This window comes from Haemaphysalis longicornis, unplaced genomic scaffold, assembly GCF_048455015.1.
Source record: "Haemaphysalis longicornis isolate Haplotype H1 unplaced genomic scaffold, Haemaphysalis longicornis Haplotype H1 scaffold_9, whole genome shotgun sequence".
NCBI lineage: Eukaryota > Metazoa > Arthropoda > Arachnida > Ixodida > Ixodidae > Haemaphysalis > Haemaphysalis longicornis.
In genome coordinates, this window is record NW_027526460.1 from 8,656,877 (window position 1) to 8,676,609 (window position 19,733).

Below are 19,733 nucleotides of genomic sequence, written 5' to 3' on the forward strand. Positions count from 1 at the left end.
AGTGTACTGCAGAATTATTGTAACAGCTGGATTTTCTTTTTCTTCTACAAAAAAGGTTTACTGTTGCCGAAACCATACCGGAAGAAAAAGAAGGCGCTACTGCTCTGGCTTCCAGTCAGAGTCCAAAGAAAGAACCCAAGGCCAAGCAGCCCAGGTAAGCGGGTGTTTGCCCCTTGCGCAGGCGCTGAGAAGTTTGTCCAGCAGCTGCCCAAAGGCAGTGCAGAACATTGGAAGAAATAGTATCTTTTGTGGCATCTAGCTCACAGTATGTATAATCCATGCATTACAAAGCACTGCATGCACTCTGCGGGGAACCACCATGGTCCCGAGCCAGCTAGGCATGCTTGCCTGACTGGAACACCGCTGCGCACCCTCAACACCGCCTCTATAAGGCAGCTGGAACGAAGGCGGATGTTTATGCCACGCCAGCCCCCCCCCCGGTTGCAGTTTGTACTTTCCCTTAGGTGAAAAGGACGGTGTGTGCAATGTGCAAGCGAACGTATCGTCGCCACGCTGGCCACAGGGTTCAGCAGTGGGCAGAATCTGGGCAGCGGCGTGCATGTGAGCGTGTGCATCGCCACACTGGCCAGACCGGCCCGCAGCAACAAGAGAGGCGTGGTCTGTTTGCTCACAGGCGCGTACCGCACTGCGTAATCGCCAAGTGTTAGGTATGGCGTATAGGTAAGCGTCGGGACAAAAGGAGCATCCTAAGACACGAGCCAGCAGCCACGGCGGCTGGCGGGCTTTCACCGGTGCAACAGAGGTGTGGTTGGATGGTAGAGAAAGCATCGCATACCTTCAGGGAGGGTCTCCTGTGTGGAGCACGTTGCACGTCCCGGTGAGAGAGGGTCCGAGTCCCATCCAAAATGGGCCAGTGAGGTTAGGTTAACCATGAACCAGGGCGGAGTGGACGCTGCGTGAGTGTTTGATCGTGCGGCAGTCGCACCTGGTGCCTGCACTTGTGCAGCAAGTGGAAAGCTTTGGCTCGTCCCTACGTAAGGGCGAGCTGGCCCTTGGGGAAGAGAGGGGAAACAGCCGTGTGACGGTACCGAACCCAGCGATCGTGCAGTGGTGCCAGGATCCCTACACATTTGAACCTATTACAAAGTTGTAGGTTACAGTGGCACAGCCAGCTTTTACCAAATTACTGTTGAGAAACTTTGATGTGAACAAAGGTATTCAAGAGCCTCTACAGTAGACTTCTCGAACCTTGTTAAGTTGTGTGACAGTGGTAAGTCGTTTCTCATTCCCTTTTCTCTCTCTCTCTCTGCAGCAGCCAGGATACCCCGAAGAAGGCGAGCGCAGAGCCGGTGGCCTTGGCCCCCACAAATTCCCCCGTCTCTAAGCCGCAGCCTGCAGCCAAGGCCACACCCCGTGGAAGGCGAAGCATGAGGTGACTGGTGCGCCTATTGGCTATCTGGTTTGCTCATGGGGTACCTCTGGCCCAGTGTCATCATTGCCACTGGAGGTCTCGTTTGCATTTGTGTTTGGAGGGCCCACGGTGGCAGCCGGCAGCCGTGGTTTGTTTGAAATATTGGGTCGTCTGTGCTGCGCTACAGCGTCGCTGTGACGAGATAGAGGATAGTGGTGGTGCGCGCATCGAAAGGGCCTCGACGACGAAGAGCAACTGTTTAAATTGGACAATCACCCGGTTGGGGTATGTGCCGCCTAGGTGTCGCAACGGGCAGAATAGCCCGAGCAGAAAGGAGAGGAGAGAGTGTCTGGGTGACAGTGGATGATTCGGAAGAACACGGTTATGAGGGCTACCTACAAGGCGCGGTAGCCGTGCTCCACCGAGGCCGTCGTCAGGACGCCCTGAAAACCAGCGAGGCTGCGGTGCCATCCGCGCCTTACCTGTGTCGACCGCGCATTGAATCGCCGGAATAGACTGTGTAACGTCGTGCCCCCTGCCGATCTACCGACAATCTCCGAGAACTGGGACAGGCTAACACCTTATCATTGAGTGCGCCCTATCAAGTGAGACGTTTTATTTATCACGGGTGTCTCTTCAAATGGACGTTTGAACTGTTGATTTCTTTACGCACTTACAGAGCTTGGTGCGTGTAGGATTGACTTTAATGTAGCAGTCTATTTGTAGCTGTAGCATACTGTCATACCGTTAGCGCGTCTCGTCTCGATAAATGTCCGTCTTCATGTAATGCGTCGGTCTCAAGCGCCTGTCTCGTATGTGTGACGTTAATCCCGAGTCCTAGCCACCAATACCATCACAGTCGCGCAAGCCAAGCAAGACTCGCCAGACTCAACTGAGTGTTTGTCGGTCTACAATTTCACGGAGCACATTGGGAATGTTCACTATCTCTGCGTAAGAATGTGGCAGAAGTTGGATAATAAACGTGTTTGCAATGACCCGCAGAAGCTGAAAATTTCCTAGGTTGAGCAAACAGCTGATACTGGGAGGAGAGAAGTCTTTAAAGCACAGTGTAGGCAGCACGCCAACAAAGAAAGGTGTTGTTCAAAGAGTTTGGTTTCTGATAAAGTCTAAAGTTCCCCCCGATTGTAAATTCTGCCTGCTCTGCGTGCCCATCCAGTGATGCTTCCAAGACGCTTTTGGCCTAGCAGAAAATATTTTAGGACCTGTTCATCCCGCAACATCATTTCACCTTATCCAACTCACCGTTTTTGTAAAACGTTTGAGAGCTGTATGTCACGTTGACACTTATTGTGATAATGATGGAGTGATGAAGATGTTGGTCAGTGTCCGCATTATGACAGGGGCAAGCATAACCGGTGTGCCGTGACGTGTGCTCTGCTAGGTCCTACAAGTCCATCGAGCGGATGTACGTCACGGTGTATCGCCGTTCCGTGGCCATCTGGCTAAACTTGGCTTACTAAGGCATTGTTACAGCATTTTGGAGTCAAACTGCAATCAGCTACACCGTAGCTGTATGTTATTGTACTTTGTTGCTATGAGAGGTGCAGTTATTTTGAATCGGAAGCTTGCAATCCTCTCGATTACACATTTGTGTCTGACAGTGTGTCGTCCAATTCATGCAAACTGCCTGGTGACAGCAATGGGCGGGAAAGGGCCCGGGGCATTGTTGCCCTTTCTGCATCTCTCCATTTATGGTCTAGCCTAGTTATATTCAGTTCACTTAGACTTGGTGTATTTGTTGAAACTGAAACAAAGTTGTGCACTGTTTCCGCAGTCCCTGTTGTGGTGCTGTGGAATTGTGAAGTGCGCAGTGTGTCGAGATGGGAACACCTGACCCCCTCTTCTTGTCCATTCTTTTGCAAAAGGGTTGCCATTGCCGAGACCGTAGTGGAAGGAGCACAGGAAGCTGGTCCCAGTCCAGCAGAGGAGCCCCAAGCAAAGCAGCCAAGGTGAATGCCATCCCCACTCACCCCAGAAGTGACCAGCGCAGAGCGCCAAGCATGTGCTCATGTGGAAATATTCCCACACATTTGCACCCTATTATACGTTTCTCAGCAAACTGTGGAGAGACAGCGTATAAGTTGGGACGTGTCGGTGAACATGTTTCAAACTACGAGAGTTAGAATGAGCTTTTACTGCGTAACCATCTTAGTCACAGCCTTGCCCCCATAAATCTTTACAAGTGTCAATTTTTGCCTTGAAGCAGAGAGAGGCACAGAGAGACTGGCAGAACCTCTCTTAGGTTTACCAGTGAGCCATGCCTGTGCCTTTTTTTTTTTTTTTTTTGATACCAAAACATCCGAATTGTTTCGCTGTGGTCTTGAAAAGTTCTTTCCCAACATACTATTAGGTGCCAAAAGTTTTTTTTTTTTTTTTTTTTTTAAAGTTCAGCTAATGCCCGCCTATCCTTGAAACTGCATTGGCACCCTGAACGTTTTTCATGTGTAGTTTGAATGCTGCCTGTTTAGGCTTAGAAAGGTGCACGTGATTTCCTTCCCATCTATCATCCGTTTAATGCCTAAGGGAGCAACCGTACGACGAGTGCTTGAGCTTAGTGCATCCACCTACTGTAGAGTGGCAACACCTGTAGGCATTTGGCACTGGGAGTAGAAAAGCACGGCTCTTGCCACACGAGCCCCTACCAGCAGTCTTCAGCTGGCACTCTGTTGCCCGTGTGTGGTGGCTTCTGTGCTCCTGCCAAAACTGCTGGGTGCATGGGCTTTTCAAGTTGGGGCCCTGGCGAGTGTAGGGCAAAAAAATTCCCAGTGATTGTCGAAGTGCTGGCATGCCACGCGTCTTGATGGAGCCACTGAATTGCGTTAGGACGTGCGAGGCGCGCATGTGTGTCCTTCTTGGTCTGCGGCTCAAGCCACTTCTGGACCCACTGATAATCTCTTGGTCCCAAACGGCGCTTTTTAGCAGGGCATGCCATCAGGGCATCGCGAGTATTATTATGCGACACACTCGGTAGCATTGTCTGCTGCCAGACAAACGAAGTTCGTGATTGCAGTAGAACGTGTGCCACCCAGGTGGGACCGAGAGCGGTGTCCACAAAGCCTGGTTTCACCGCACGTTGATGCTTGTCCGTCTTTCCAGGATTGAAGGGAACGGCATCGCAGACAACGTTGACCCCCTTGCCGACATGAAGTTTGACTCTGCGTTGGACCAGAAGTTTTTCAAGCAGCTGCAGGAGAAGTTCACCAAGCTCAGGCCCGAGGTCATGTCGACCATGAAGGCCAGCATCTTTGCCATGCTCGATAATGCGGCCAAGACGTGAACAAATTCCACCCACTGCTCAAGCGTGCCAGCACAGAGCCTGGCGTTCACATTTTTCTTGGTTTGGCCGTGCATCGGCGGCACAGCGTATCTCCCTTGAAGCAGGCATGTTAATTCTACAAACTGCTCTAGTGAGTTCTTACTCACCATTTCACTTGCTTACATTTTCAAAACTTAAGTTGTCCTGAATTTGCACCTTGATTTTATTGGGACCAGTACATGCAGACATTGTTGGTTTTATTTTGTGAGTTTTATTCAAACACAAGAGGATAGTTGAGATCAATACAGCCAAGTGCTGTTTTTAGTTTTTATAGAAACACAAGAAAGATACGGAGGATCAATACAGGCAAGTGCTGCTTTTAGTTTTTATGCATTTTATTGAAACGCAAGAAAGATGCCTAGGATCAATACAGCCCAAGTGGTCTTGTTGACAAGTTGTACAATAAAAGAAATGTTTACTTCCTTTCATTGGTTTTCGGGCACTGGCTGCTGTTCCTGTAACACGGTGCAAACTGCACCCAGTCTCTCGCAATACTGAATCCTGTAAAAGAAAACGACCCATGGGGACACACCTCATTGAAAAATCTCGAAAGTGGAGAGATTTACTGCACACTCCAGTGTGTGGTAAGGATGAGCGTCAAAATGGATACAGAGCTTCATATGTATGTACTACGCTAGGACACATGAAGGACTTTGTTTTGTTGCAATGGAAGCAGCATCGCAGTAGGCCGACTGCACTCGGCTAGTGTCTTCCCAATAGCAATCCGGCTACAGGCGGCCGAACAGTGGCAATTGCGACTTCTGTGCACACCGGCCTGCCATGCCGCACTGTTTTTACAATGGGAAGCGGTGTTGCCGGCAATGCTACCAACTGAGGCAACAAGGCTGTTGTGCAGCTTATCCCAAAAGTGTGGGCTCCACTGGTTCCCTGCCTCTTGATGCTACATGACCTCTGGCTCCGAAATTAAAACACTTGCTGCCATTCCCATCTTGTTTTAGCAATGAGCTGGGAGGGAAAGCATGTCCCAACAGGGGGACGAGAGAGAACACATTGGCACTAATTTGAGTGAGTCTTGCTTCGAAAAATTTTCCATAGGAACTACAAAGAAGCTTTGACGCAACACAAGTCGCAAGTGTCCATCAACTGCACTAAAAAAAAAAAGAAAAAAAAAGTCTGCAGCCTGACAAGTGCAACAGGTGTGCAAAATGCGTGCACACACAAAAGTTCCACCATTAAAGCTGCCCCACCCAGAAAGGTATACAACACCATCTTTGCAGGGTGAACTGAAGTGCGGAAGAGTCGAACAATCACTAGATTACACTCGTCGACAGCACAGCAACACAACTTCTGGCAACAAACATTTTTCAACATGGGCCTCCAAATGTGTGGGCAGGCAAAGCAGGTCGGCCAAGAAGGGGGTAAAGGCAACGGACGCGGCCAGACGAGTGGCCACTGATTCGGCTCCCCAAGAGGACCTCAAGCAACAAGTTCGAGAGAAGACTAACCATGACTACGGCGAGCGATGCTCACTGCACATATCTGCAAACTCGTAAGAATCCACACTTGTGAGCTGCAGTTTTTATTGTGTGGGCCCTCTGGCTATACCCACAAAACAACCCTGTTCCTGTTTCCCCTAAGCAATTATGCGCAGCACAAACCTTGCAACATAACAGGGAATGGAATAGTCTCGGAAGAGCACTGCTTGCGACAATGAAACAAGCTGCAATAATTTCTTTCCTTTACCAAGCGCGAGGCATAAAAAAAAAATTGCCGTGGCAACCTCAAACCTGCATAAAGCTGCAACAATGTACATAAAGTCTTTCTGCAGTGTTTTTACTCAAACGAAACATCATTTTAGCTCGTGATCTGTCTGAGTGCCAGTCGGAAACGGTTGGTAGACGCCTAATTGGACAATTCTAAACAGGCAGCCCGTACACCTCCATCCCAGTGCAAAGAGGTGTTGCAAGTTGACGTCACTTTGTTAACATTGTAGCATGGCTAGGGCAAGCATTATTCAAACTTGGAACCTTTCGCAAGGTATACCAACTCGGACAGGCCAGAACTTCAACTGCATACGGAGATACTAACAGCACGTATCTCTATGCCTGTGGCAAAGCTTGCTTCAAGACGTGTTTACCAGGTGTGTTCCACTTTGTTGAGCACTCCCATACAGCAAATGAAGGGGTAAGGTGAATGCTACACTGCTGAGAAATTATGTAAAAAAAATGAAGGGAGGTGCCCAAGCACTACCTGATGTCTGTCTCGTAATTTTATGACATGGGTGATATACGTAATTGGTGTGCTTCATGGCAAAAGCACGCCCCGCGTTAAATTTTGAACAGTTAACAACCCGAATGCTGTAAAATCGTATTACACCTGTTTCCTACGGTATTCAAAATTTCTAGGCACGCCATCTTGGATGAGCGGGAAAAAAGCTTTTCAAAACAGAAGAAGTGTTTGGTCAGCGGGACCATATGCCACCATTCGCAGACACATTGATGCACTCAGCACACCAAGTTTCCTTTGCAAGGAACGCTACACACACTATGTTCGCACGTCTCAGCTGAAGATGCCCAGGATGGCTCCTTTCAATACTCTCCCGACACCACGCTTAGACAATATTTTAGGAACTTAAAAAGAATTTGTAAGCACAACCAAAAGTGATATGGGATAAAAATTTGAGCCACTTAAGGCCACACTGCCGCAGGTGCCTGCCACCAAATGAAGACGAAGCGCTGCCCGTCAACAGGCATCCGCTTTTTAAGCATGCCCAACATTAAGGTGTTCACAGCAGCCCACTGCTAAGTGATCTGAAACATCTGAAAGATGCACATATTTTTAGCCATCACGGTACCCCGCTTAATTAGGCAGAAACAGATCAATTCTCCAATGATACCAAGAATGTGACTGAAAGAAGAAAAGAGGCATGGCTTGCCAGCTTGATTACACTGCACTTCAAAGCAAGGAAAGCTGCCAACAAGAAAAGCAGAAGTTTATAAAGCCCGACACTGCTTCTGTTGCATGTCCTGCTTGACTGCTAAAAATGGAAAAATTGGAAATCATATTCAGTGGAGGAACCAAATATCGTTTTTCGCGGTGTCCCATCAATCGGTTAGGAAACCACTGTTTGGTAGGATGGACTAGATTGTGGGAGAGTTTTGCAAACTCTGCAAATGCCTTTGTTGTGTTCCTTGTCTCTTTTTGCAAGCACACGTGACAGGAGCTCATTTGGATTGGTCTGCATTTGTTTCCGTTAATACTGCGTTAAGTTAATGTTTCTAAACTCCTGCAATAGTACAGACGGTGCCCAAGACTGGCAGGATGGACAAATGGCAGGGCGGTTGTTTGAAATAAATAAAACAGTAAACCAAGGCACCTAATTCTTTTTAAACCCCTGGTTAAATAAGCACTACTCTGCTAAAAAAGAGAAAAATTAAAAGGGGGGACGTGAGAAATTTGAGTTCCACAACTATTGGTGCATCAATTTTATTCTTCTATCAAGGTGACCTGGCCATTTTCACAGGCCCTGTCCGATTAACAGACTGAACTTTGTGCTGGAGTACCTTAGAGGACCCTCAAGCCTGCCCTTCACACCTCAGCCACACAGTGATGCTAGAACAGTGCTCAAGACCTGCCACGGCCTACTGGCAAGCGCAGAGAAGGCTCCCAGCTTTCACAGAGCCCTCGGCAAACGCGAGCACCTCCCTTCTGGAAGAACAGGAACCCGACAAGTGGTACACAGGGAAAAAGAGAGGGGGAGGGAGAGGAGGTGTCGGCAATGTGCGCTTGCAGAGCCCCCTTCTGCACCTGCTGTCCCGAGTGCAACGAGCAAGAGAGGGAGGAGGGGGAGTCAGTTGGATGCGGACTCAAGGCGCAGCTCCTCGAAGGAAGAAGTGGTGCTGCTGCGTGAGCCGCGCTCGTGGTCGCTCTCCTCGGTGTTGCCGTTGGACGCGGCCCCGTTGCTGGAGGCGTGGCTGGCGGGTGGCGGCAGGGGCGGCCCCGCCTCCTCCTCTTCCTCCTCCTCGTCCTCTCCGTCGTCGGCGTGCTCCTCGTCCGAGGCCGTCGTGGTGCCGGGGTCGGAGGTGGCACCTTCCTCGGGCTCCTCGGTGGCTTCCTCCACGTAGAACTCGTCTTGCTTCGCCAGGGGGCAGACAAACAGCACGCGATCGTCCTCGTAGATCTCCATCAGGGGGCGCGCGCACAGCAGCTTCTCCTGCGCGCATCCATCAGGTCCCTTGTTAGGCGAGTGCAACACTCACTGAGTAACCTTCCCTTTGGAATAAAACCTTGTCCCCCCCAGACAGCATTATTTTGCTTGAAAGAACTATCCTTGATAAGTCATTACACTCCATTCTGGCCCCAAGCTGTGACGTTTTCACTAAATTGTCCCAACTTTCAACTTCCCTGCCAAATGATGTCAACAGTTGCATCACTGAGAGGGAATTAAAGAACAGAGTAATGAGTGAGCTAACTTGATGGCAGCATTCAACGAAACCAGAGGAACCACCACCACATGTTTTCTGGTGGCCACCAATTGCAAAAACTTTTAAAGGTGGAAAGATTGAAAGGCGGCAGCCCTCTTTTCGGCAGCAATACCAGCAAGCTGATATCTTTTGTTGATGCACAGGCAATGCCGGGCAGCCTGAACTACTTTCCAGTGGACGAAATGAAGGTGTCTGTGTACTGCTGCCTAACAAGCAAGAGCAATAGGTGGCAAGCAACATTGGGTGGCCCGACATCGTGGTGGGGCAGACAATCAGGGACCAAGATGAACGTGACTTTAGTTTTGACCAATGGTGCAAAAATGTTTTTCTGCCTCCTCTCCATATTTCTTGTTTGGCATGGGCTAGAGGTCTCTCGCTCTTTCCTCTTTCGTTTGGTGGCGCAACAGGTAGCCATTTGCCACCAGCTAGATGCAAGCAAGCACTGCCAGCCCCACTGCTCCCACCTTGTCATTCCGTTGTACATATTTACCGAGGTGAACTGCGCATAGTAGCGCGTTGAATCCTCATTACTCTCGCCAACTACAAGACAGGAGCCACAAAGCAGCTGCCACTGCGGCACGATTCTCGCAAAAGCAGTGCAGGGAGGAAGCCGCACCTTGATGTACTCCCTGAGCTTGGGGTAGACGCGTGCCATGGCGATCATGACCGACACGGAGCCCCGGAAGGGGAACACGGTGGTGACAGCGTGGTCGACGGCCGGGAAGCGGGCAGTCTTGAAACCCTCGGCCTCCAGCTGCTCCTTGACCGCCGGGGCGGCCGGCTGGTCAGTGTCGTTGAGCACCACGCCCACCAGGTAGCGCAGCCGCAGGGGCTCCACCTGGCATTCAGGGGACGGAACACGAAGCTAGCTGCATGCTCCCCGGTGATGCCACATTAAGTTGAGCACCAGGTGGGGGACTGGTATCGATGACATTTTCGTTACTTTTTAGCCCATGTGTTTGAGATTTACATCATAGAGTGCATTTTAATGATTATCATCATGACTATTAACACGCCGAAGCTACACAGGTTATGAAACACACTGCAGTGGAGGCCTTCGGATTAATTTTGACCACCTTGGGATCTTTAACGTGCGCCCAAATCTTGAACACTCAGGCGTTTTTTGCTTTTCGCCTCCATCAGAAAAGCGGCCGCCGTGGCCGGGAAACTGAGTGCAGCCAAGTTCAAGGATGCGCAACACGTTATGCCATTCCTTCTTGGCCACTCTGGAATATTTTTACGCTTCTGTGCCCTGGGACAACTAGGGAATGCAATTGTACTAGAGCAGTAATTTTAGTAATTGCTATTGCAAAAGCGATAATTATCAAATATCAGTTCAGGAATGCTGATATTTTCGCAAACTGAACTGTACAAAATTTTGCACTAGCAAGAACACACTGGACCTTTGTGGATTTCACTGCCCTATTCCATTCACATGCTTTCAAATGCAGCAAAAATTACCTGACTCTAACCAGTACTTCCCAAGATATTGTGGGCATCCCCACCATCCCGCAACCAATAAAGTTTCATTAGGTGACCATAAAGTTAGACTCAACTTTATGGTCACCTAATGTTAGAAAAGAACACAGGCCTACCAACATACCCACTCAGGGGGATTGGCCGCCAGAGGCGCAGTGCCCATTCAGCCCCTGCGATTGACGGTGACGTCAACATGGCCGCCAAGACCTGCTGCGGCGGCTCAACAGCTAAAGCGTTGCGCTGCTGAGCCCAAGGATGCGGGTTCGATTCTTGGCCACCGCGGCCGCTTTTCTGATGGAGGCGAAAAGCAAAAATGCCCATGTGCACGAGATTTCGGCGCACGTTAAATATCTCCAGGTGGTCAAAATTAATCCACAGCCCTCCACTATGGCATGACTCATCACCTGTGTAGTGTCGCCACATTAAACCTCATAATCAATCAGCACACCCACCAACATGTTTTCACAATTTAACAAGTGGCGCCCCTGCATTCTCACATCATAAAAGAGACCTCCAGTGCACATTTTCAGTTCTCCAGACTAGTGTCAGCTATGGTATGGTGCCAAGTGCAATGCACCACTAAGGCCCACATTAGACTCAGTGAATCGCTGCAGTGCACTATGAGCACTTTTTTCTTCATTTGTGAGAGCGTATTATTTTTCAATAAACAAGATGACAGCTTGACAGCCACAGTTGGTTTCTTTCTGCTGGGCGCAAAACTGCCAGAAGATGCACTCTTGCATCGTGGTCGTGTTACAATGTCAACAAAAACTAACATAAGCGACATACAAATTTTTCACTGGAGCAGGACATACATGGGTGCAGACAGGGGGCTGCAAAGGAGCCCCTGATCCCCCCAACCTGCCCACTTCCCCCCGCAATGCAGCAGCAACAAGTTTGCACCCCCCTTCAAGACAGAATCCCATCAACACCCACGTGCGACTGAAAGGCGTCAATGCCCCATTTTCATACCTGCCATGACATGCAGTGCACGTGGATGGAGGTTGTGAAAGTGGGCGTCAAAAAAGTGCTGCGCACTTCAGCATGCTTACGACCTGGACATGTAATACTGCACAGCCACCATTCTGTATTGTGGCACCGTAAGTTCTTCTCACTCAAGGAATGCTGGCACATCAGTATTCGGACAGTGTATAAATTTGTAATTGAATTTTTTTGCTACGCTCCCTCATTTGAAGTCTTTATCATATCTATTCTTTACTTAAACTCTAGGTGTGGGTGAGACACGGCGGCTCAGTGGCTGAGGCGTTGTGCTGCTGAGCCCCAGGAGGCGGGTTCGATTCCCGGCCGTGGCTTTTCTGATGGAGGCAAAAAGCGAAAACACCCGTGTGTTGGAGCTTTTAGCACACTTTAAAGATCCCCAGGCGGTCAAAATTAATCCAGAGCCCTCCACTGTGGTGCCCCTCATTACTGTGTAGTTCCGAAAAAAATAGCCATAGCAAAACTACAAACACTAAGTTAATGTACTGCAGAAAATGTACACATACAAATATGATGCTGTTATGGCGTTTCTTTTGTGGCACCTCATAAAAAAAAAAGCAAAGATGAGAAGGACAGAGAAAGCAAGCTAAAGTAAGTTTATGAATTGCGCTTGCATATTCATTACTTCATTGATTCTTGCAGGATTAAGGTCTATCCTGATATGGGGGTTTCAACCAAACACTACACATTGGTTTATTTGACAGCCAAAATGGTGTGCTCGTGCAATCACGAGGGAAAACATGGTGGGACGCCTGGGCAACGCTGGAAACGTTTCACTGAGCCTGATGAACACGGGTGTCGGGTGAATGGGACAGCATCTGTTTTGCCCCACATAATCCCTCCACTTCCAGCCAACATATACTGAGCCAGCTTTCCCGTCACCTTTTGCAAGTGCTACGACTCATTTTCCCCGGTTACTTTTGGGTGGCAGTTTCCTCATTCCCAAACTTTGTACCTGTCTCCTTTTGCTAAAACGAACCTGCACAATGATATAATCACGGAGTACCATGCTTGTGTTGGTGCTAAGGTGAATTGCATTAAACGGATTTTGCAGTGTGAAGCTTTTAAGCTGCCTGCTTTTACGTTAGCAATGTGTAATTAAACTTGATGAAGATAGGATGAAGGGCAACTTATTCCACAGACTTAAACAGCGCTCGCAGATTAAGGACAAGAAGGAAATACAAGCACAGCTTGTTTTAATTTTTAAAAAGTGCTGACACCAAGCTAGCTTCACCTCACTCAGTCGTAATTTGCAGACGTACATAAAGCAAAAATGCAGTCTAAAATGCGTCGGCACAAATAATAGGCGTACTGATAAAAAACAGTAAAGCTTACTTCGCCCTTATTTCGATAACGACAGGTATGGCCGAACATGAGGGAAGACAACATGTGGTCTATCCAAGTTATCCGAAAACAAGAACCGTTTAGTCTCTCTTCACATCGCGCATGGGACTTTGCCATAGCCTAGGCTCACACCGGCCTGAATAATCTGCCTGACAGCACGTTTCGAACAAAACAAGGGACTACCTACGGAGGCGAGCGCGATTGATCACCTCGAGCAACGTCGCATTGTTGTCTCACGCACCAGTGGCCTACGTAGCGTGGCGCGCGATCAGGAACTCCGACCAGACGCTCTTGAAGGAAGTGGCTCAGTGACGGCAAGGCGACAGGTACGCACGTAAATAGCAACGCTGCGTGGGGGATGACATGCGCGTTCGGCAAATGAGGGGGAACGGAGAATCTTCCGCCATAAGCAAGATACACATCTTAAAGCCGATCCGCATGACTCATACAACGTCACGACCATAAAGAAGACGCGCCAACCACTGTTTACAAGCCTCGAATGTGTGCGGGGAAGCCAAGGTCTCCTTATCGCAAGGCCACAGGAGCTCTCTCCGACTGGAATCCGATATTGACCCTACTAAATAATACTCCCCCACAGGGCGCGCCAAATGCGAGCTGGAGTCGTAATGCTTTAGAGAAAACACGTTTTTGTCTCTGAACAATAACAGGCCGTGGGCACGCGACGGCCATCCGTTGAGGGAAAGTGACAGTCGTGACTCAGTGGAGAAACAGCAAACAAAAAGGGTGCGCATCGGGAGGCGTTCGCCGACCAAGAACAAGGCAGAAAAAACGGACCGCTGTTGGCGGCGACCATCGTGGGCGAAGGAAGAGAGAAATTCCTTCAGATGGCGGGAGCTTACCTCGTTCGGGTCGTCGTAGTAGACGCCAATGCATTTTAGGGATGGCGCGATACTGTGAACTTCGGTGAATAGAGCGCCCGAGTTCTTGTACGAACCTCGGCAGAACTTGTATGCAACTTGCAATTCCTTGAAGGGCGGCTTCTCAGCCTTAATGTCTATCGGTGCGAACAAGCCACAGTAGCTGAGAAATCCGAGCAACGTCAACACCAGAAGAATTAAAACAACAATGATGCCCAACAGCAAGGCAACATCAGTCTCCATTTTGAGCTGAGCAGACGGTAGTAGACGGCACCGGAAGTACTGAGCGATCCGCTTCCGTCAGACGTTTTCTCTTGCCGCCCTCGCGCAGCTTCAGCGTTTTCGAAAGACAGCCCGGTCGGTAGTTTCAGAATACTGAACGTTACAGCCCCACCCGCATGGTAGCGCAAGTTTGAGTCCCTTTCGTTGAACCCTCCTCGTATTCTCAACTGTTGCCTTTCTCCGCAGCGTGAGCACGCAAAAACCACTCGCAAAATCGCGATACTACAATGTGTGTAGATAGATAACTTCACAAAAGGAGCAACAAAGATGTATTCGCCCCGAGCGCGAACACAGTCGGCCCCTGGCGGCGGCGGGACGAACCGCTCTAGTGTGGATGGCTCTCTCGCGTCGTCTGCTTTTTCACGTTGCGTGCGGCGCAAGACGCGTGCTGCACACGACAAAACAACCAATATGTGTGCTCGTTTGGCAGTAAGCAATGACATAGTAACCTCTGCGTGCTCGTTTCCTTTAGAAACGCAATAATCAGCGGCCGTTGCGGGTTAATGCGCTGGTTTAATTCCACGAAACATCTTCGCCCTGGTCACCGCTTGAGTGCTTCCACACATTGCACTTTTCTCATTGTTGAGTGCAGTCGTCTGCCGTTTCGGGAACGTCGAAGGGTGCTTTTTGAAGGTGGCGTGGTGATTATTTAAAGGATGAAAGTTTAGTACGCGAAACGGGTAAGAAGCGACAAGACCTGTGCATACGCGTGCAAATTCCACACCCTTTTAAAATCGCGCTGTGTCCTTATAGAAATAAGAAACAAACAAAACATTTACACTGCACACGACCCGTGCGCTATCGCCCATACATTACCGGACACGTATTTTACACCCGCAAGCGCCTGTGTGATCGTGTCCTTCCCGTACCTTTTGTAAAATAAATACCATTTTTGTACAGTAGTTGTTTATACTGAGGAGGAGGAATAAACATTTATTCAACTGTATCGAGTTGCTAATTTTACGTATTATTTAAAATACGTTTCTATGGATGCGGAAGAGTATTTAGGGGGGATTTTTCGGTAAAATTAAGCAGTTGAGTTTGCGTCTCTCATGTGGCCTTTCGTGTGTCATTTTCATATATATCATTTTCAAATCCGACATGAATCACCTTGTCCAGAAACGTGTCTCACTCAGCATAACCAAATGCCTAATATTTTCACGTCTTAACCTCTTAAGGTGGACCTAAGTTGAAAGAGAGAGGAAAAATCGCGTAATATAATGCACGTTGTTACCCACATGTGTGAGGGGTGTGTGCCATGACCCGCTGTTTTCCTTTTTTTTTTTTTCCCACAATGCTTGCTTTCAATACAATTTTGAAAAAGGCGAGCCACAATTCCTGGACAATCCCCAACCAAAGGGGGGTTAATATGTTTTGAAAATACGTACTGCTTTTTCACCGCTACAGAACACGGCGCCTAGTGTAGTTTCGATTGTATGTAATACTTATAACCATAGTTTGGCTTTTCGCGTTACATGCGTTCTCTTCTCGCTGCTCTTGCAACGTCAGCAAAATGAACCTAAAAAAAAGAACTAAATGCACAGAATTTAATTTTTTAACCAATCCTCAAGAATTAAATGCCATGACAAAGGCGATATTCAGTTTACAAAAAAAGTAGTTACCGGGAACCCGTTGCGCTGATTCGCAACGAGAAATAAAAAGGAAATGTTTTACTACATCTGCAACAGCGCAACTTCATTTATTGCCATCTTTAGGGTTTGTAAGCGACCTCATACGCAAGAATGCAAATACATCTCGCTGTTGCAGGAGCCTGTTAGATTTTAAAAGGAACGCAAATGGTCAACAGAGCAGCCGTAACAGAAAATGTGTGCTCACTGTGAGGTCCCAGAAGCTTGGTCTGCACATTGTAAGCAGCTGCTTGTCACTTTGCGAAAACCTAGCTAAACATGAGATGTTGATTGTACTGCGTGCGCTGACAATTCAATTCGCAAGTTCACTTGCGACAAAAGCCGTAAATAATTGATCCGACCCCGTTATTCATCAAACCTTCCTTCAGAGTCGTTAAAATTTCGTTCAAAAGACCCGTTAGAGCGGGTACATTTATATCTCTGCACTGAACAAAATTCAGTAATTTTATGGTGCCTTTTGAACACACAAAAAATATCGTAAGCTCTTAGAAAGAATTTCGGGACAGTTAAGTAGTGTTATTATTTTAGGGCATCCCACAAATGCAAGAATGCGTCATGCTACCAGTGAAAGCGGTTGAGATTGCCGTTGTAAACTGAATTTCAGAGATCGAGGCTTCCTCATTTGTTTCTATTTATGCTCTTATTGAAGGCTCAAAGCCATAGTCTGGAAAGATCGAGCTTGCTACGAGCCACAGCGTACAAGTTCATTGTCACAATTACGGCCATTCTGAGATTCCCGATGAGTCGTTGCTTTTTTTGGCGTAGTAATGAAAACTGACTGCCGCTTCCATGCTATACATTGAACGTTGAGGAACCGAACTACAGCATACCACTCTTGTTTGCACCTTTCGTGCGCACATACGGCGGGAAAAAGGCACGAAGCGCGCCCACAGTGTGCATTATTACGGGCCGCTCAGCGGAGCATCCACACTAGCAGCGCGACGCTGTCGCCACCTACATGTCGAGCTCGCGGCGAATAGGTGACGCTAGACAACCTTCTGCTTCGACAAGAATGAAACTCTATTTAGAACATAGAGCTAAACTCTATGCATAGAGCTAACATATGGAGAATGTTGCGATATGCATTTTGTTCCCCCATGCGATATGTCGCACATCGCTGTGTGGTCAATTTGAAACCGCGTGCCTACAGCCAGAGTCGAAGAGTTTTGTTTTCACTATTTAGCGACGCAACACGAAGCCTTCATCCGGTAGTTTCACAGGAAGCCGTACAAGGTATCCACACAGGACTGAGTTTGGAGTGTGCAAAAGCCGGCGTTAAGCGAACGTTGTGCCTCGCGCCCTACACAGTTCCGAGGACGGAGGTGCGCCTTCGCACACCCGCAGACCTCAGCATGGATCTGACGAGCGTGGTGGACATCCTCGAGCGCATTGCGCCGCCGTCGACCGCGGCCTCGTGGGACAACGTCGGCCTGCTGGTGGAACCCAGCGGCGCACACGCGGTACGGGATGTCCTGTTCACCAACGACCTGACCGAGCGTGTGATGGACGAGGCAGTGAAGCAGGGCGTCCAGCTGATCGTGTCCTACCACCCGCCCATATTCGCGCCGTTGCGGGCGCTTCGCCAGTCGCGCTGGAAGGAGCGAGTCGTGGTCCGCTGCCTGGAGAACCGCATCGCCGTATACTCGCCGCACACGGCCTGGGACGTGGCCCAGGACGGCACCAACGACTGGCTCGCCTCCTGCTTCGGCCCCGCGACGACGGAGGAAGGCGGCGTCGTCCGCACCCTCACGTCGCCCGTGGCCCTGGGCGAGCTGGCCGCGCTGCTGAAGGCGCACCTGGGCGCGCCTGTGCGGCTCGCGCTGGCGGACCGTCACACGCTGCACAGCCCCGTGGCGCGCATCGCCCTGTGCGCGGGCTCGGGGGCGTCCCTGTTGCGCGATGCCGACGCCGAGCTACTGGTGACGGGCGAGATGTCGCACCACGAGCTACTGGACGCCACGCACCGCGGCTCCTCGGTGCTGCTGTGCGAACACGCTGTCTCCGAGCGCGGCTCTCTAGCCGGGCTCGCCGAGCGTGTGCGCCAGGAAGCGCCAACGATCGGCGTGCACCTAGCGCGAGCCGACATCGGACCCCTGCAACCCGTCTGACGTCTTTCTCTTTTCCCTTACTCGGCCTTAATTCATGCGCTCGGCCATTGGTGCTGGCTTTGCCGAAATTGTGTGCGCATTTAACAGTAAAAGAGTCAGAACCCCAGACATTCTGCATTTTGTGTCTGCAGTAAATGTTACCCCTAGCACGCATGGCAATGTTTGGATGCCGCTGTGGTGCCGAGACGAGAGTGCACGAGCTTAGTCGGAGTGACTGGTCATGGCGAAAGCGGGGTCGGTGCCTTACCAGCATGCAGGAACAATGCTGTTTATCTTTTTGGTTTGCTGTGGGACCTTCCATTCTGAGAAAGCTTCAAGCCTGGCCCTTCTGGTGCAATGCAGAACGTTATTGAATGGGGTGATGGGCTACACCCAGCCACCCTATTTACAAAAACAATGCATAAAATTTACAAAACCTTGTGTAAGAGAATAGTTTACTATTGGAGCCCATCCATGCTGTGAAGGTAGCAGGAGCGTGTTACCATCATGTATGCTTTTTAACAACAGTAGTACCACTCTAAGCACGAGGATGCGGGTTCGATTCCCGGCCGCAGCGGCCACTTTTCTGATGAAAGTGAAAAGCAAAAACGCCTGCGTATGCAAGATTTTGGTGCAGGTTAAAGATCCCCAGGTTGTCGAAATTAATCCGGAGCTCTCCACTATGGCACGCCTCATCGCCTGCGTTGCATCGGTTAAACCCTGCAATCAATCAATAAATCAACACCACTCTAAGTGCTACGTTGGCAACAATTGTGTAAGTTTTGGTACTGAACAAAATGAAAAATCCTGCAGAAAGCATTGGCCAATGCACCTTGACGGGTATGCACTCCTTGTGGGTGTTCAACACTGCATCAGTATTGTGTGCGAATGTGAGAGAGAGAGAAGACTCTTTATTGAAAAAGCAGAGAGTTTTGCCGGCGTTTGCGATCGCCTACATGCTTCTCTGCTAGGGGTCGGAGATGTAGGGAGAACAGGCCATAGAGAGAGGTGGGCAGAAAAAAAAAAAGAAAGCAAACAAAAAACACTGGCGTGGTTTGGCGGACTATTTTTTAGATTGTGTCACAGAATTTACAATTTTGAAATGTGGCCAATATGTGAGACCCCAGTCGCATTCTCTTGTCGCCTTGCAAGCCAATCCTCAGGCTAGCTGATGGGCTGTGGCATTGACGAAGAGTCCCGTGTGAGCAGGTGTCTACACTCTCTTGATGCCTCTTTCCAGAGCCTTTTGGCATATTGCGTCCATGGCCTGGGTAAAGATTCTTCCTCTCCCTCACGTAGTTACAATAAGCCTGCTGTGACTGTGTCCGAATGTGTTTGAGCAGTGGCTAATGCAACGGCCGTTTTCTCCGTTTGAGTGATGGTGGCCCACAGGAATGTGGCACTCGTGATGCGTCCCCTTGTTGTGGGACCCACGGCTATTATCGCTCTTCTGCTGGTGCACTCTTCAGCGTCACTGTATACTGTGCCCCTACGCTCTCTCTATTGCCAGTGTAGCGTCCGTGCTCTGGCTCCCATTTTGTTTGTATGGTGGGTTTCATTCATATTTCGTGGTATAAAGGCGATGTTTAGTGTATGCCCTATGGCTGGCGAGAGGACTTAAAAAGCCTTATCACTGATGTAATCCGGGGAAGAGGTCCTTATCGCGGAGGCTATCCCAGCGAAACTGGTAGAAGGGGAGAAAGGTCGAGGTGCTTTTTGGGGAACAGCTTGAGGCAGGCGAAGGGGGACTTTGAGTGTTCACTAAGTGCCTTGGATTGTGCTGTTTGTCAAAAGTTCCCTTCCTTCCATCAGGAGCCTTCTCATTTAACGTTCTATATTTGGAGTGTCTTTTAAGGTGAGA

At 49.3% G+C, this 19,733-nt stretch overlaps 3 protein-coding genes across 8 annotated transcripts in view; 2 read left to right on the top strand and 1 right to left on the bottom strand.

Moving 5' to 3' along the window:
• LOC144152021 (uncharacterized) overlaps nt 1–5,137 on the top strand; it is a 27,261-nt gene extending 22,124 nt beyond the window's left edge. For all 6 annotated transcript variants that reach the window (XM_077683210.1, XM_077683212.1, XM_077683213.1 and 3 more), the window contains 4 exons: nt 56–154; nt 1,274–1,393; nt 3,259–3,342; nt 4,490–5,137. In XM_077683210.1, the coding sequence (XP_077539336.1) occupies nt 56–154; nt 1,274–1,393; nt 3,259–3,342; nt 4,490–4,670 (484 nt within the window). In that variant the 3' untranslated portion in view covers nt 4,671–5,137. The remainder of the gene's footprint in view (nt 1–55; nt 155–1,273; nt 1,394–3,258; nt 3,343–4,489) is intronic.
• On the bottom strand, nt 5,027–14,377 carry LOC144152024 (testis-expressed protein 264-like). Its single transcript, XM_077683216.1, has 3 exons — nt 13,837–14,377; nt 9,771–9,992; nt 5,027–8,883 (listed from the first exon to the last, which is right to left on the bottom strand). Exons 1-3 carry the CDS (start codon nt 14,095–14,097, stop codon nt 8,521–8,523), a joined length of 846 nt encoding a protein of 281 aa, XP_077539342.1. The 5' UTR covers nt 14,098–14,377; the 3' UTR covers nt 5,027–8,520.
• Nucleotides 13,206–18,903, top strand: LOC144152023 (NIF3-like protein 1). The gene is made up of 2 exons (XM_077683215.1): nt 13,206–13,302; nt 17,094–18,903. Exon 2 carries the CDS (start codon nt 17,138–17,140, stop codon nt 17,891–17,893), a length of 756 nt encoding a protein of 251 aa, XP_077539341.1. The 5' UTR covers nt 13,206–13,302; nt 17,094–17,137; the 3' UTR covers nt 17,894–18,903.
• Nucleotides 18,904–19,733: the final 830 nt, after the last annotated feature.

What these genes read in the sequence shown, in the direction of transcription:
- LOC144152024 (XM_077683216.1), bottom strand. Translation starts at nt 14,097, where the DNA reads ATGGAGACTGATGTTGCCTTGCTGTTGGGCATCATTGTTGTTTTAATT. An exon ending in ACTACGACGACCCGAACGAG is followed by an intron (nt 9,993 to 13,836) that starts GTAAGCTCCCGC and finishes CCTGAATGCCAG; the next exon opens with GTGGAGCCCCTGCGGCTGCG. An exon ending in AGCTCAGGGAGTACATCAAG is followed by an intron (nt 8,884 to 9,770) that starts GTGCGGCTTCCT and finishes GGATGCGCGCAG; the next exon opens with GAGAAGCTGCTGTGCGCGCG.
- LOC144152023 (XM_077683215.1), top strand. Translation starts at nt 17,138, where the DNA reads ATGGATCTGACGAGCGTGGTGGACATCCTCGAGCGCATTGCGCCGCCG.